At 55.8% G+C, this 12,813-nt stretch overlaps 1 protein-coding gene across 3 annotated transcripts in view; it reads left to right on the top strand.

The window, feature by feature from the left end:
* Nucleotides 1-12,813, top strand: part of ITPR3 (inositol 1,4,5-trisphosphate receptor type 3) — a 66,620-nt gene that overhangs the window by 27,407 nt on the left and 26,400 nt on the right. For all 3 annotated transcript variants that reach the window (XM_045834682.1, XM_045834677.1, XM_045834687.1), the window contains exons 4-16: nt 1,286-1,372; nt 1,913-2,071; nt 2,262-2,360; nt 2,660-2,743; nt 4,966-5,112; nt 5,346-5,441; nt 5,905-5,955; nt 6,149-6,291; nt 9,197-9,296; nt 9,377-9,537; nt 10,175-10,316; nt 11,320-11,481; nt 12,245-12,417. In XM_045834682.1, coding sequence (XP_045690638.1) covers nt 1,286-1,372; nt 1,913-2,071; nt 2,262-2,360; nt 2,660-2,743; nt 4,966-5,112; nt 5,346-5,441; nt 5,905-5,955; nt 6,149-6,291; nt 9,197-9,296; nt 9,377-9,537; nt 10,175-10,316; nt 11,320-11,481; nt 12,245-12,417 — 1,604 coding nt within the window. The remainder of the gene's footprint in view (nt 1-1,285; nt 1,373-1,912; nt 2,072-2,261; nt 2,361-2,659; nt 2,744-4,965; nt 5,113-5,345; nt 5,442-5,904; nt 5,956-6,148; nt 6,292-9,196; nt 9,297-9,376; nt 9,538-10,174; nt 10,317-11,319; nt 11,482-12,244; nt 12,418-12,813) is intronic.

Raw genomic sequence — 12,813 nt, 5'->3', positions numbered from 1 at the left:
CCCCTTGTTTTACAGAGTTGGGGCCTGGGGTCTTTAGAAGGGCCTGGGCTGTCCATGGTCATTTTGTGAGTTTGCAATAGGGACTAGACAGCACCTGGGTCTCTAAGCCACCTTGGGTTGCTTGGACACACGGACGGTGCCTGGTGCAAGGGCCTGTGGTTGCTCATGGGCCTTTTGGGGCAGTGACCCAGTCCATAGCCTGGGCAGTCCTTTCTGGACAGAGCTCAGGGCCCAGAGTCTAGGCCCCATGGAACAGAGAGCAAGAGGCTTTGTCTGGGTCAGCACCTTAGCAGCTTGCTTTTGGGACTCCCTTTGCCCTGGTGCCTCCACCCTCATGCAGACCTTGCTTACCTGTGTCCCTTGTCCTGAGGAGTAGGTGCGAGATGGGGGAAGGGTGGCCCTGCCCCACAGCTGTGAACTGGGCTGGGCGCGGGTGCTGGTGTGGTCTGCTTGAGCTCTGTTATAAGCACCCCCATCTCCCTCCCTGAGCTGGGGGCTGTCAGAGGGTCCTCACATGTGCACAAACACACACTCAGAGCCACACATGGTCACAGCCACACACTGTGGGTCTTCAGAAAGTCGCACTTACACAGCAAGGCTCCCCAGCAGCTGCCCTCGCCCCAGCCTCGGTTGCGAGAACTGGGTCGTGGGACTGAGGAGAAGAAAGGGGCAGAGGGGCCAGAGCTCTTGGTGAGTGCTAGTCCAGTGGGGAAGACAGAGCCCCTGCCTCCAGGAACCCCATCAGATAGAGGTGACAGAGCCTGTCCTCGGGCAGCTTCAGTCGAATGTGACAAGTGCCTAAAAAGGTGTCCTTAGTGGGATGCAAACCAACTCCTCAAGGCCGTCAGAGCTGGATCCATCAGAGTTGGTTGCAGCCGGTCTGGGAAGGCTCCCTGGAGGCAGTGGCCTGGGAGCACACACAGTTTTGGGTGGGAGGATCACAGTGGAGGAGGAGGAAGCAGTGGCACCAAACATGCCTGCCAGCATTTGGGCCGGGGCGGGGATCTCATGTTGGGGCATCAGGAGACTGGTGAGGTGGGGGTAGTGAGGCTCAGCTTCGGTGTCTGCCGGGGTAGTGGGGCTCCGGGGCTGGCCGGCATGCCCTCTCTGGAGGGAGGTGATGGCGGACCTTAGGCTGCCGGCTGTATGGCCTCAGGCTGCCCCTCCACACTGGGAGCCTCACTCGCTCTCGGTAGTGGGAGGAGATGGGCCAGGCAGCCTCTGTGCATCACTCTGGGTGCAGTGCCAGGGGCTGCATGTGTCCACCGTGTGCATGTCTGTGCAGCACGCAGCCCAAATGGAGCAGAAGCAGAATGACACTGAGAACAAGAAGGTGCACGGGGACATTGTCAAGTATGGCAGCGTGATCCAGGTGAGACCCCTGCATCTCCCCTGGGGATGCCTGGGCTGCTCTTGGGTGCGGGGTGTCCGCCAACATGCCCTCTGGGGGTTTTGTCCCCAGTGGGTGTCTCTGGGACTGTCTCTGTGACTGCACATCTGCTTCTGTGCGAGGCGTGAGTAGCTGTGTCCAAGGCTGCGTTTTCAGTGCAGTGGCCACCAGCACAGACTTTGGAGCCACGTGGTCTGGGTTCAGATCGTGGCCCTGTGACTTGGACAAGTTCCTGAACTTCCTGGTGCCTCTGTTTCTCCATCTGCACAGTCAGGCCAGGGACAGCACTCCCCCCTTGGCTGCTGTAAGATCGTATGCGATAACACTTGTTAGGTGTTTAGCACAGTGCTAGCTTCTGTCTTTGTGACCGCCCGGGTGCCCAACTGGTGTGCGTTTGTGTGTGTGACTGTGTGTGTGTCAGTCTCTCTGTGTGTCTGACACTGTGTGCATCCAGCTGTGCCCGAGGGTCCAGCGGGTCCCCCAGGGCCCGCTCTCTGATGGGCTGGCCTCACCTGCCTCTAGCTCCTGCACATGAAGAGCAACAAGTACTTGACGGTGAACAAGCGGCTGCCGGCCCTGCTGGAGAAGAACGCCATGCGGGTGACGCTGGATGCCACGGGCAATGAGGGCTCCTGGCTCTTCATCCAGCCCTTCTGGAAGCTGCGGAGCAATGGGGACAATGTGAGGATAGTGCTGGGCTGGGGGGCCCGGTGGGAGGAGCAGGCCACAGCTCCAGAAAGGCTTCTGTAGGGTCTTTGATGTGGGGAGTGAATAAGGTCACGTGCATTTCTTAGAAGGGCAGACTGAGACCAGAGAGAGGCCTGGAGGCCTGGCCCTTCCCACCCTCACCCAGGCCCACCTGTCTCCATAGGTGGTCGTGGGGGACAAGGTGATCCTGAATCCTGTCAACGCCGGGCAGCCTCTGCACGCCAGCAATTATGAGCTCAGTGACAATGCTGGCTGCAAGGAGGTGAGTGGGGTAGTGGGACCAGCCCTGCAGGGGAGAGGTGACCCCACACCTCTGAGGGTACAGCCCCCCTTCCCCACCTCTCTCCTGGCATTGCCCCCATTCTTCACCCCACAGGTTGGTAGCCCCAGGGCAGCTGGGCTGTGGTCTGAGGGCCCTGGCTGGGAGAAGACACCCCCTTCTGTGCTCTAGTGGGGGCGGGCTGGGCTGGTCTTCTCACCCCTCCCCAAGCCTTCAGTGCTGCTCACTCCCCAAAGGCTGGAAGTCTGCCTGACGTCAGGGGTCTCTCTGCCCTTCCCCAGGTCAACTCTGTAAATTGCAACACCAGCTGGAAGATCAACTTGTTTATGCAATTCCGAGACCACCTGGATGAGGTGTTGAAAGGGGTAAGAACGGGAGCCCCCACCACTGCTGCCCTGCCTGCTGGCTGCCCAGCCCCTGCCCCACAGGTCCTGCCTCCTACCCTGTACCCAGTTGCTCCCTGTCTGCTCCTCCTCTCCGTGTGCCCCTGCTCCCCTCCAGCCTCCCCCCACACCAGGGGCCTGCCCGCCAGCCCCACCTAGACTGCCCCTTTTCTTGTCCCTGGCTGTACAACCGCCTCTGCACTCTCTAAGTCCTGCCTGGCCTCCGTTTGCTGTCTTGCTAAGAGGGTGTCAGCAGACTGGGCTCCCCATCACCCACATTGGGGTCGACCAGATCCTTTGAGCACTCTGTCTCCTCCCCACACCTGCTCCATGGATCTGCTCCAGGCCCCCTGCCCTTTGCCCTGTGCCCTGGTTCCAGACCTGCTGGTGTGGGTGCTGGAACATAAGGGGTTGGCAGGCTGGGAGGGGATGAGCTTTCAGGGGGGACTGTACTGGGAAACACTGCAGTAAAAACTTTGGGAGGGACCAGGGCCGAGGTTGGAAGGAGGGCTGGAGAGACCATTAGAGTAACCCTGAAAACCAGACGTGGGGCCTGAAAGGGGAGGGTCCAGAGGCTCCTCAGGGGTTGTAGGGGACAGAATCAGGCCATTGGGGTGTGGGCAGTGTGTGGAGGGGAAGGTGGGAGGGGCAGATTTAGAGGTAGCAGAGGGGGTTGAGCTCCTCAGGTAGGGGGATCAGCAGGTACACGTGGCAGCGGTACCTATTAAAGAGACAGGTGACAGGCCTTGTAGCAGTTCCCTCAGGAGGCCACCCTGAAGCCTGCACCGCTCCCGTTGCCCTCCTGCCCCTGCCAGGCTGCTCTGTCAGACTTTCCTGCCCTCTCAGGCTGTCTCACCCTCCTCCTCCCTCACATCTCCCAGGCTGTTTCCCATCTGCCCTTGCTCTGTGCCTTTCCCTCCCTTAAACCTGCACATCGTCCACACACATCAATCAAGGCTCAGCCTGTGTGCCACCTCCTCCCAGAAGCCTTTCCTGATTACACATTCCAGCTCTAAATCTGTGTAGAAAAGGAAACAGCACTGGGCTGAACCCTGAGGTGCTGGCCTGAGTGGTTTCAGTGAGTCTGTCTTGGCTCCGATGGCAGATGCCAGGCAACTTGGAAGTGGGACCTGGACTAGCAAAGCCCGCCCCTTGTTTGCTGCAGCCGTGCACTGCCTGGGCACAGAAGTCACCAGGTCTGCCATGGTAACAGACCTGATCTTCGTATATGCGTTCGTCCCTTCATTGACCCACTCATGCGTTCACGCCACAGATGCTGGCTGGGAACGGTGTCCAGCGCAGTGTGGGGAAGACAGAGAACGCCACTTAGTGGTGACAGTAGGAGGGGCAGCCGCGCCCTGAGAGTCTGCTGGGTGGCGGGCGCTCTGTGGGAGGAAGCGCGGTGGAGAGATGAGGGCACGGATTCATGTCCCATTTGTCACTAGCACGTGGCCGGCGACAGGACACTTACCTTCTGTGTGCCTGAGTTTCTCCAGCTGTAAACTGGGGATGGTGATGGACGTGCTCAGGGTTGGTGCGTGCGTGAGGTGGGAAGTTCCTGTGAGGCGCTCACACAATAGCTGGCACGTGATAAGAGTGTGTGTTACTTCGCTACACAAACTAGAATCCTTAACAATTTCCTCAAGGAGGTCATAGTATTTCCATCTTACAAAAGAGGAAACTGAGGCCCAGAGATAGGAAGGAACTTACCCAAGGTCACACAGCAGAGCCAGGACCCAAACTTGGTCACAGTGTCCAAGGTCATGGAGGTGGAGGGGAACAGGCCACGGTCCCTGCACTCCGGCTGCTTCAGTCCAGCAGGGAACAAAAGAAGTGGGCACGATGTACCAATAGCCAGGCAGAAGGGGCTCAGGGGGCTGCCTCCAGACCTGGGAGATCCCTCCTGCCTTCTTGGGGGGAGACTTGAGACTGGCCCTCAGAGTGCAGGTGGGGTTTCTAGAGGTGCTGACGGGGGAGGGCAGGTTTGAACGGGGAAGGCTGGGAGGACTCAGGGGGAGAGCGTGTCCACTCAGCTGTCTGGGGCTCTGCGTTTGGGGTCTGGCTGAGGATCCCGGCTGCCTTCTTCCTGATGGCTCTGCGAGGAACAGGTGGGGCTCAGCCACCTGGGCCTGCTCCTGGGGCAAGGTGGCGCTGGCCCTGGGAGGGTGCTTCTCCCTGCTGAGCCTGCACTCTGCTGCCTGCAGGGAGACGTGGTGCGGCTGTTCCACGCGGAGCAGGAGAAGTTCCTGACATGTGACGAGTACAAGGGCAAGCTGCAGGTGTTTCTGCGCACTACGCTGCGCCAGTCTGCCACCTCGGCCACCAGCTCCAACGCCCTTTGGGAGGTGGAGGTCAGAACCCTGCTTCTGGTGCCCGGCCCGGTCCTCCTCTCCAGCTCTGGGCCTCACCCCTCCCTCTTCCTCCATCCCTGGGGGCGTGTGGTGGGCGGTTGCCCCCATCTGTCCTCTGAGCCCCTCTGGAGCCAAGGGGCCAGGAAAGGCCCAGGAGCTCTCCAGGCCCCCTGTCCATGCTTCCCCCTTTGAGCACCCCCTTCCTGGGTAGTCTCACCCCTGCACCCCCTCAGGTGGTCCACCATGACCCTTGCCGGGGAGGAGCTGGTCACTGGAATGGTCTGTACCGCTTCAAGCACCTGGCCACAGGCAACTACCTGGCTGCTGAGGTGAGTAGGGAGGAAGGTGGCATCCTGGGAGCTCAGGCTGTGTGTGCTCCTGGGCATGCATGAGCATGTGCCCCTGGTGCATGCACGTGTCTGTGGACCCGGGCTTATCTGCAGTCATGCATTGATTTAACAAATATTATCAAATAAATGCGTGACTGTAAATAAGCCTAATAAATATGACTGTCCCTACTACATGCCAGGAACTATTCCAGGCACTGGGATGCAGCAGTGAGCACAATTCCCAGTCCTTGGGGCACTTCAACATCCGTGTCTGTCCATAGTGCACAGGCACGTATGTGTTGGGGCTTCGCACGTGTGTGTGTGCCCGTCTGTGGGTGTGCGGAGAGGGCAGGGTGGGCTGTCTGCCCCGACCCAGCTCCATACGTGGACTTCACCTTGGGGTGGGGGTCATGCGGGTATAGCCTGGTGTCTAATAGCTCCCCCATTTTGTTTCTCTTCCTAGGAGAACCCCAGCTACAAGGGCGATGCCTCTGACCCCAAGGCAGCAGGAGTGGTGAGGCCCAGAGCAGGGCTCCAGGGCCAGGGGAAGCGTGGGTGTGCATCGCCTTGGGGGTGGGGGCAGCAAGGGGCCGTGGAACCCTGGGAAGTGGGCTGGAGGGAGAAGGCCTCTCGAGTGGGATGCCGGAGGCTTCAGGGAGCCTGAGAGGTGGGAGGGGCTCCTGCCTGAGTCAGGGTCTTCACCCCAGGGTGCGCAGGGCCGCACAGGTCGCCGCAATGCTGGGGAGAAGATCAAGTACCGCCTTGTGGCCGTGCCCCACGGCAATGACATCGCCTCGCTCTTTGAGCTGGACCCCACCACGCTGCAGAAAACTGACTCCTTCGTGCCCCGGTGGGTAGGCGCCATGTGCCTTTGGCCTTAGGATCTGCCTGACCTGTCCCTCTGGGATGGAGCTCTGAGACATGTAGGCAGCTAACCACCACTGAACCCTTGCTGTGTGCCCAGCCCTGGGTGCCGCCTCCTCTCTGGGGTTCTTTTTTTTTTTAAAATATTTTATTGGTTATGCTATTACAGTTGTCCCATTTCCTCTCTTCACTCCCCTTCACCCTGCATACCCCCTCCCACCCACATTCCCCCCTTTAGTTCATGTCCATGTATCATATTTATAAGTTCTCTAGCTTCTACATTTCCCATACTATTCTTGCCCTCCCCCTGTCTATTTGCTACCTCCCCTCTATGGTACTTATTCTCTGTACCTTTTCCCCCTCTTTCCCCCTCCCACTCGCCTGTTGCTAACCCTCCATGTGATCTCCATTTCTGTAGTTCTGTTCCTGTTCTAGTTGTTTGCTTATTTTGTTTTTGTTTTAGGTGTGGTTGTTAATAATTGTGAGTTTGCTGTCATTTTACCATAATAAGTAAAAAACATGTACCAAACATGTTTGGTACAAACACGTACCAAAACATGTAAAAAAAGATTTTACATATTTTTTATCCTCTTTTTCTTAGATAAGTCCCTTTAACATTTCATATAATAAGGGCTTGGTGATGATGAACCCCTTTATCTTGACCTTATCTGAGAAGCACTTTATCTGCCCTTCCAATTCTAAATGAAAGCTTTGCTGGGTAGAGCAATCTTGTATGTAGGTCCTTGCCTTTCATGACTTGGAATACTTCTTTCCAGCCCCTTCTTGCCTGTAAGGTCTCTTTTGAGAAATCAACTGACAGTCTGATGGGATCTCCTTTATAGGTGTCTGTCTCCTTTTGTCTTGCTGCTTTTAAGAGTCTCTCCTTTATTTTAATCTTGAGTAATTATGATGTGCCTTGGTGTGTTCCTTCTTGGGTCCAAGTTCTTTGGGACTCTCTGATCTTCCTGGACTTCCTGGAAGTCTATTTCCTTTGCCAGAATGGGGAAGTTCTCCTTAATTATTTGTTCAAATAACTTTTCCACTTGTTGCTCTTCCTCTTCCCCTTCTGGTACCCCTATAATCTGGATGTTGGAACGTTTAAAGATGTCCTGGAGGTTTCTAAGCCTCTCCTCATTTTTTCTGAATTCTTGTTTCTTCATTCTGTTCTGGTTGGATGTTTCTTTCTTCCTTCTGGTCCACTCTATTGATTTGAGTCCCAGTTTGCTTCCCATCACTGTTGGTTCCCTGTGCATTTTCCTTTATTTCACTTAGCATAGCCTTCATTTTTTCACCTAACTTGGGACCAAATTCAACCAATTCTGTGAGCATCCTGATCAGCAGTGCTTTGAACTGTGCATCTGATAGGTTGGCTATCTCTTCATCGCTTAGTTGTATTTTTTCTGGATCTTTGATCTGTTCTTTCATTTGGCCTCTTTTTTTTGTCTTGTTACACCTGTTACATATAATGGGTGGATCCTTAGGTGTTCACTAGGGCGGGGCAACCCACGTTGCTGGGTTGTGATGCTGTATGTGGGGGAGGGGTCTGAGAGGGCACAGTGATGCTTGCTGTGCTCTCTGCGGGATTTCAGTCACTTCCCCTGCTTCGCACAAGCAAATTGGGCCCTTTTGGTGCTGATTCCCATGTGGGTGGGTTTGTGTACGTTCTAGGACCCTGTGGGTCTCCTTAATGAACTCCCCTGTGAGGCTGGGAGTTTCTTGTGGCACGTCAACCCCCACAGGTGTTTTCAATTGGTGTTTTGAGGCTTTATTTCCTGGTGCTGGGAGCCTGGGTTGCTTGGTCTGTTTTGCTCCCCAGTTACACCTGGTTTGTCTGCCCGCAAATGTCAGACTGCTTGGTCCACCAGCCGCTTTGTGCGTTGCACCCTGTCCCACAATCCATCGCCTCGCTGGGTCTGCCAGCTGCTGCTTTGCACTCCGGGGTCCACCAGCCACCGTTTTCTTTTTGGCCATGATTCCTCTCTACTCGGCCGCCGGACTCTCCCCCTCCTACTAGTCTGGATGAATGTGTCTTCTTTAACTTCTTGGTTGTCGGACTGCCATACAGTTCAATTTTCTGTCAGTACTGTTTGTTTTTTGTTTCTAAATTGTCGTTGTCCTTCTTTTGGTTGTGGGAGGAGGCACAGTGTGTCTGTCTACCTATGCCCCCATCTTGGCCATAAGTTTCCAGGGTTCTTTATCAGCTGCTTGCCCCAGCAGGTCTGGGTGCTCAGGCACAGGCCACAGGAGTTTGTCCAGGGTACACTGGGTGGAGGGCTGGGGTCCCTGACCTGTAAGACCCTTAGCCCTGAGATGCTACGAGGCAAGTAACATGAGGAAACTCCCCAGGTGCCAATCAGGCATCAACTTTTGACCTTGGGCAGCTGAATTGACCTTGGTCAATTATTATGCCCTGTCAAGTGGGAATATCAAGTCCACCCATCACCTTGCTGATGGGAGAATAAATTGAGTCACTATAGGCCCAAAATCCCTTACCTGAAACTCTTGGGGCCAGATATATTTGGAGATTCAGATTGCCTTTCATTTCAGAAAGGTAACTGTATTTCACAATCATTTCTGCTGTGAACTGCATGCACATTAACACTGAGCGGGATAAGTAGTCTAGACAGCCTCATTTGTCCAAAAGAATTTTGGTCCCAAGTTTACAAACAAGCCTTGGCTTTGGGAGTGCTTTGGATTTGGGGAGTGTGGGTGGGAAATGGCGCGGTTAGCACAGCGCCTGGGGTGTTGGCTGGTCTCTCCTCTTTGGGTCCTCACCTGGAGGGCACACCCCCCCATCCTGAGGTTGCGGGGTGTGGAGTCAGCTGGGAGATGTGAAGCTGCTGGGGGCTGGGGGCTGGAGGGCAGGTGGCCAGGACGTGCTCTGCTTGCAGGAACTCATATGTCCGGCTGCGGCACCTCTGTACCAACACGTGGATCCAGAGCACCAACGTGCCTATCGACATTGAGGAGGAGCGGCCCATTCGGCTCATGGTGAGGGCCGCCTAGGGTGGGGGGATGGGGCTGGGCCCAGGCTTGTCCCCGAGTGCCCTAGCTGACCTCTGTCCTGGCAGCTGGGCACCTGCCCCACCAAGGAGGACAAGGAGGCCTTCGCCATCGTGTCAGTTCCTGTGTCTGAGATCCGGGACCTGGACTTTGCCAACGATGCCAGCTCCATGCTGGCCAGTGCTGTGGAGAAAATGAACGAAGGCTTCATCAGCCAGAATGACCGCAGGTGGGCCACAGGGGAGGGTTACTGAGCCTTTCCAAGAGGACCGAAAACCTTTGTTCAGGACAGGGTCTGCATTTCATGAAAAAGGAGTCACAAAGCAGCAGCTAGGCAGGCTGGGTTGGGATGGGGGAGACAGAGGTGAGGGCTGGTCCTTGTGGGGTCCTGACTGGCCCCGTGCCCCTGCTTACTGTTTATGTGCTCCCAAAACTGACCCTGTGATAGACCTATCATTACCTCTGTTTCACTGATGGTGGGACTGAGGTTCAGAGAAGTTAAGAGACTTGTCCAAGGTCACACAGCTAGTAAGTGGCAGAATGGAGATGCAGGGCCCCTCACGCCAAACACCACGCCTTGTGCCCTGTTGTTTCCTTTCGAGTTGGTGTGTACTGAGATCTCAGTCTTATGGGGCACCTCGGACTCCTGGGTGGGTGGGGTGAGGGGTGTGTTTTGAGAGCAGGTCAGGGTGAAGCTGGGGAGACAAGTCGAAGGCCAGCGACAGGCTCTGTGCTTTGGAGAGCTGTGTTTGGGGAAGGGCTGGTTGCCCATGGAGGTAGGGCAGAGGGCACAAGATGGGTGGGTCCGGGGAGCTCTCACAGGGTCGGCACCTCACGTTTGTCCCCTCTCATATCCTTTTGTGAAGGTTTGTCATCCAGCTGCTGGAGGACCTGGTGTTCTTTGTCAGCGACGTTCCCAACAATGGGCAGAATGTCCTGGACATCATGGTGGCCAAGCCCAACCGGGAAAGGCAGAAGCTGATGAGGGAGCAGAATATCCTTAAGCAGGTGGCGGTGACCACGCGTGGGACCTGCAGCAGCAGGCGTTGGGGGCAGGGCTGGGTGACAGGAAACACGGCCTTTTTACCACGAATCTGCCATTGCCCGTCTCCAGTTGAGCTGCAGTCTCCCTGCAGTTTCTCATTACCCCCTTTTATTTTTTCATTTTATTTATTAGTTTGAGAGAGAGAAACATCAATTTGTTGTTCCACTTATTTATGCACTCATTGGTGGTTTCTTGTATGTGCCCTGACTGGGGATCAAACCTATAACCTTGGCGTATTGGGATGATGCTTTAACCACTTCTTCCCACGTCTTTCCCCGCCATGTCCATCCCCCCATGTCCTTCTTCCCCACGTCCATTCCCCCAACGTCCATTCTCCATGCATGAATTTCGAAATCAGTGCACCTCACCCCTAAAATTTTCAGTGTGCACCTCCTGAGAAAGGACACAATGCTGTTATAACACCTAAGAAAATTAGCAGTAATACCAAATCCGTAACAAATTTTTTTTCCCAAAATGTCTTTAAAGCCTGTGAGGTTTTTTTGGTTTTTGGTGTTTTGTTTTGTTTTCTAAACCAGGATATCCAACTAAGGTTTCCTCACTCCATTCAGTTCTGTCTCTTTGGTCTCTATGCTAAGAACAGTTATTTACCCTGATCTTTTAAAATGTTTATAATTACATTTTAAAAAAAATGAGATAGGCCTATGTCTGGTCTTTTAGGCCCTGGCCTGGCCTGCCTTCTCCCTTCGCCTCAGCCCCCCATGCAGGCAGTGAGCCGGGCCCAGGGTCAGAACTGGGGCTAGAATGCTCATGGGCGCGGGGCGGGCTGAGGCCAGGAGGAGAGAGTGAGGGCCGGAACTGGGGCTGGTGGTGGGTGGGCTGAGAATCATCTTCCTGTAAATGTGGAGTGGCTTTGGGGCAGGGTCAATTTGGGGGTTAGGGTTCCTGGGATAATTAGGGGTGCAGGCAGGTGTGAGGTGCCCCTCCTCACTCTGCCTGCTCCCCCAGATCTTTGGCATTCTGAAGGCTCCCTTCTGCGACAAGGGGGGTGAGGGTCCCCTGGTGCGGCTGGAGGAGCTGTCGGACCAGAAGAACGGCCCCTACCAGCACATGTTCCGTCTGTGCTACCGGGTGCTGCGGCATTCCCAGGAGGACTACCGCAAAAACCAGGTGCCCGCCGCCCTCCGTGCTGGCTCGAGCCCTCCAATGCCCCTGCACCGCTGGCTGGCTTGCTCACTCCCTCGCTGTCCCTTTCCTTCACTCAGCACATACTTGCTGAGGCATACACTGTGTGCTGGGCACTGCATCAGGCCTGGGCTGTGACGGGGCGGCTCTGTGGGCACGTGACCTGGCCCTGTTCGGAGGGCCTGGTGCTGGCTTTAGTGCTCTTGCTGCCTGAAACTCTTATTTTTTAACAGTCGAAACCAACCCCACTTTTCTTCTTTAAAAAAAGATTTTACTTATTTGTTAGAGAGAGGAGAAGGGAGGAAGAGAGGGAGGGAAAGGTCGATTGACTGCGTCTTGCATGCTCCCAAGTGGGGACCTGGCCCGCAACCCAAGCATGTGCCCTGACTAGGAATCGAACCCCAGCCTTTCAGTTCACAGGCCAGAGCTCAATCCGCTGAGCCACACCAGCCAGGGCGCTGTCTTGAAATTCTTAATTTTTGAACAGGGGTCCTGCTGTTTAATTTGGCACTGGGCCCCACAAATTATGTAGCCAGTTCTGCCAGACAGGTGAGGTCCCTCCTCGTGGAGGTTTCACTCTGGCAAGGAGACAGACCGTGCACTGAGTAGCTATACCGTACAACACCCTCTTCTGCCCAATGTGGGCTTCCTGTCCGGGACCCCCACCTTTCTAGGGCCGGGTCCCCCCCCAGTGCCGGGGGTCTGGAGGAGAGCCACACCCCCTGATGCCAGCGGGTCCGCCCCGCAGGAGCACATCGCCAAGCAGTTTGGGATGATGCAGTCCCAGATCGGCTACGACATCCTGGCCGAGGACACCATCACCGCCCTGCTGCACAACAACCGGAAGCTCCTGGAGAAGCACATCACTAAGACCGAGGTGGAGACCTTTGTCAGCCTGGTGCGCAAGAACCGGGAGCCCAGGTGGGCCTGCCGTCCTTCCCTGCTGCACCCACTGCCTCCACCCGGCCCAGGGCAGAAAGTCAGCCTTTGCTGGTTGTTAAAATACTGACATCTGCCTCTGTTGGTAAATTGCCTCCTTTATGAGGCCCTGGCCTCCCCAGCCTCTCCCAGAGCCCTCCCAAATTGGGCCCAATCTGGCTGCAAGAGGGTTGCTGCCTGGGGTGGTCCGAGGCCCTCAGACCATCCTCTGGTTGCAAAGTCAGTGCCGGTATTGAATCAGTTGTTAAATATTTTGAATATTACTCCTGTCCCTGTGCCTCCTTTATCCTGGTCCCCTGAACCCTGCCTAGCCTCCCTGCTCCCCAGGGTGGTGCCCCTGGCTGTCCCTGACAGCCCATCTCCAAGCTTTGGGGAGGA

The sequence above is a fragment of the Phyllostomus hastatus genome, unplaced genomic scaffold (assembly GCF_019186645.2).
Source record: "Phyllostomus hastatus isolate PE091 unplaced genomic scaffold, TTU_PhHast_1.1 phas_contig_1048, whole genome shotgun sequence".
Classification (NCBI taxonomy): Eukaryota; Metazoa; Chordata; class Mammalia; order Chiroptera; family Phyllostomidae; genus Phyllostomus; species Phyllostomus hastatus.
Note: the sequence above shows the minus strand (reverse complement) of the source record. Positions and strands in the feature narration are given on the sequence as shown.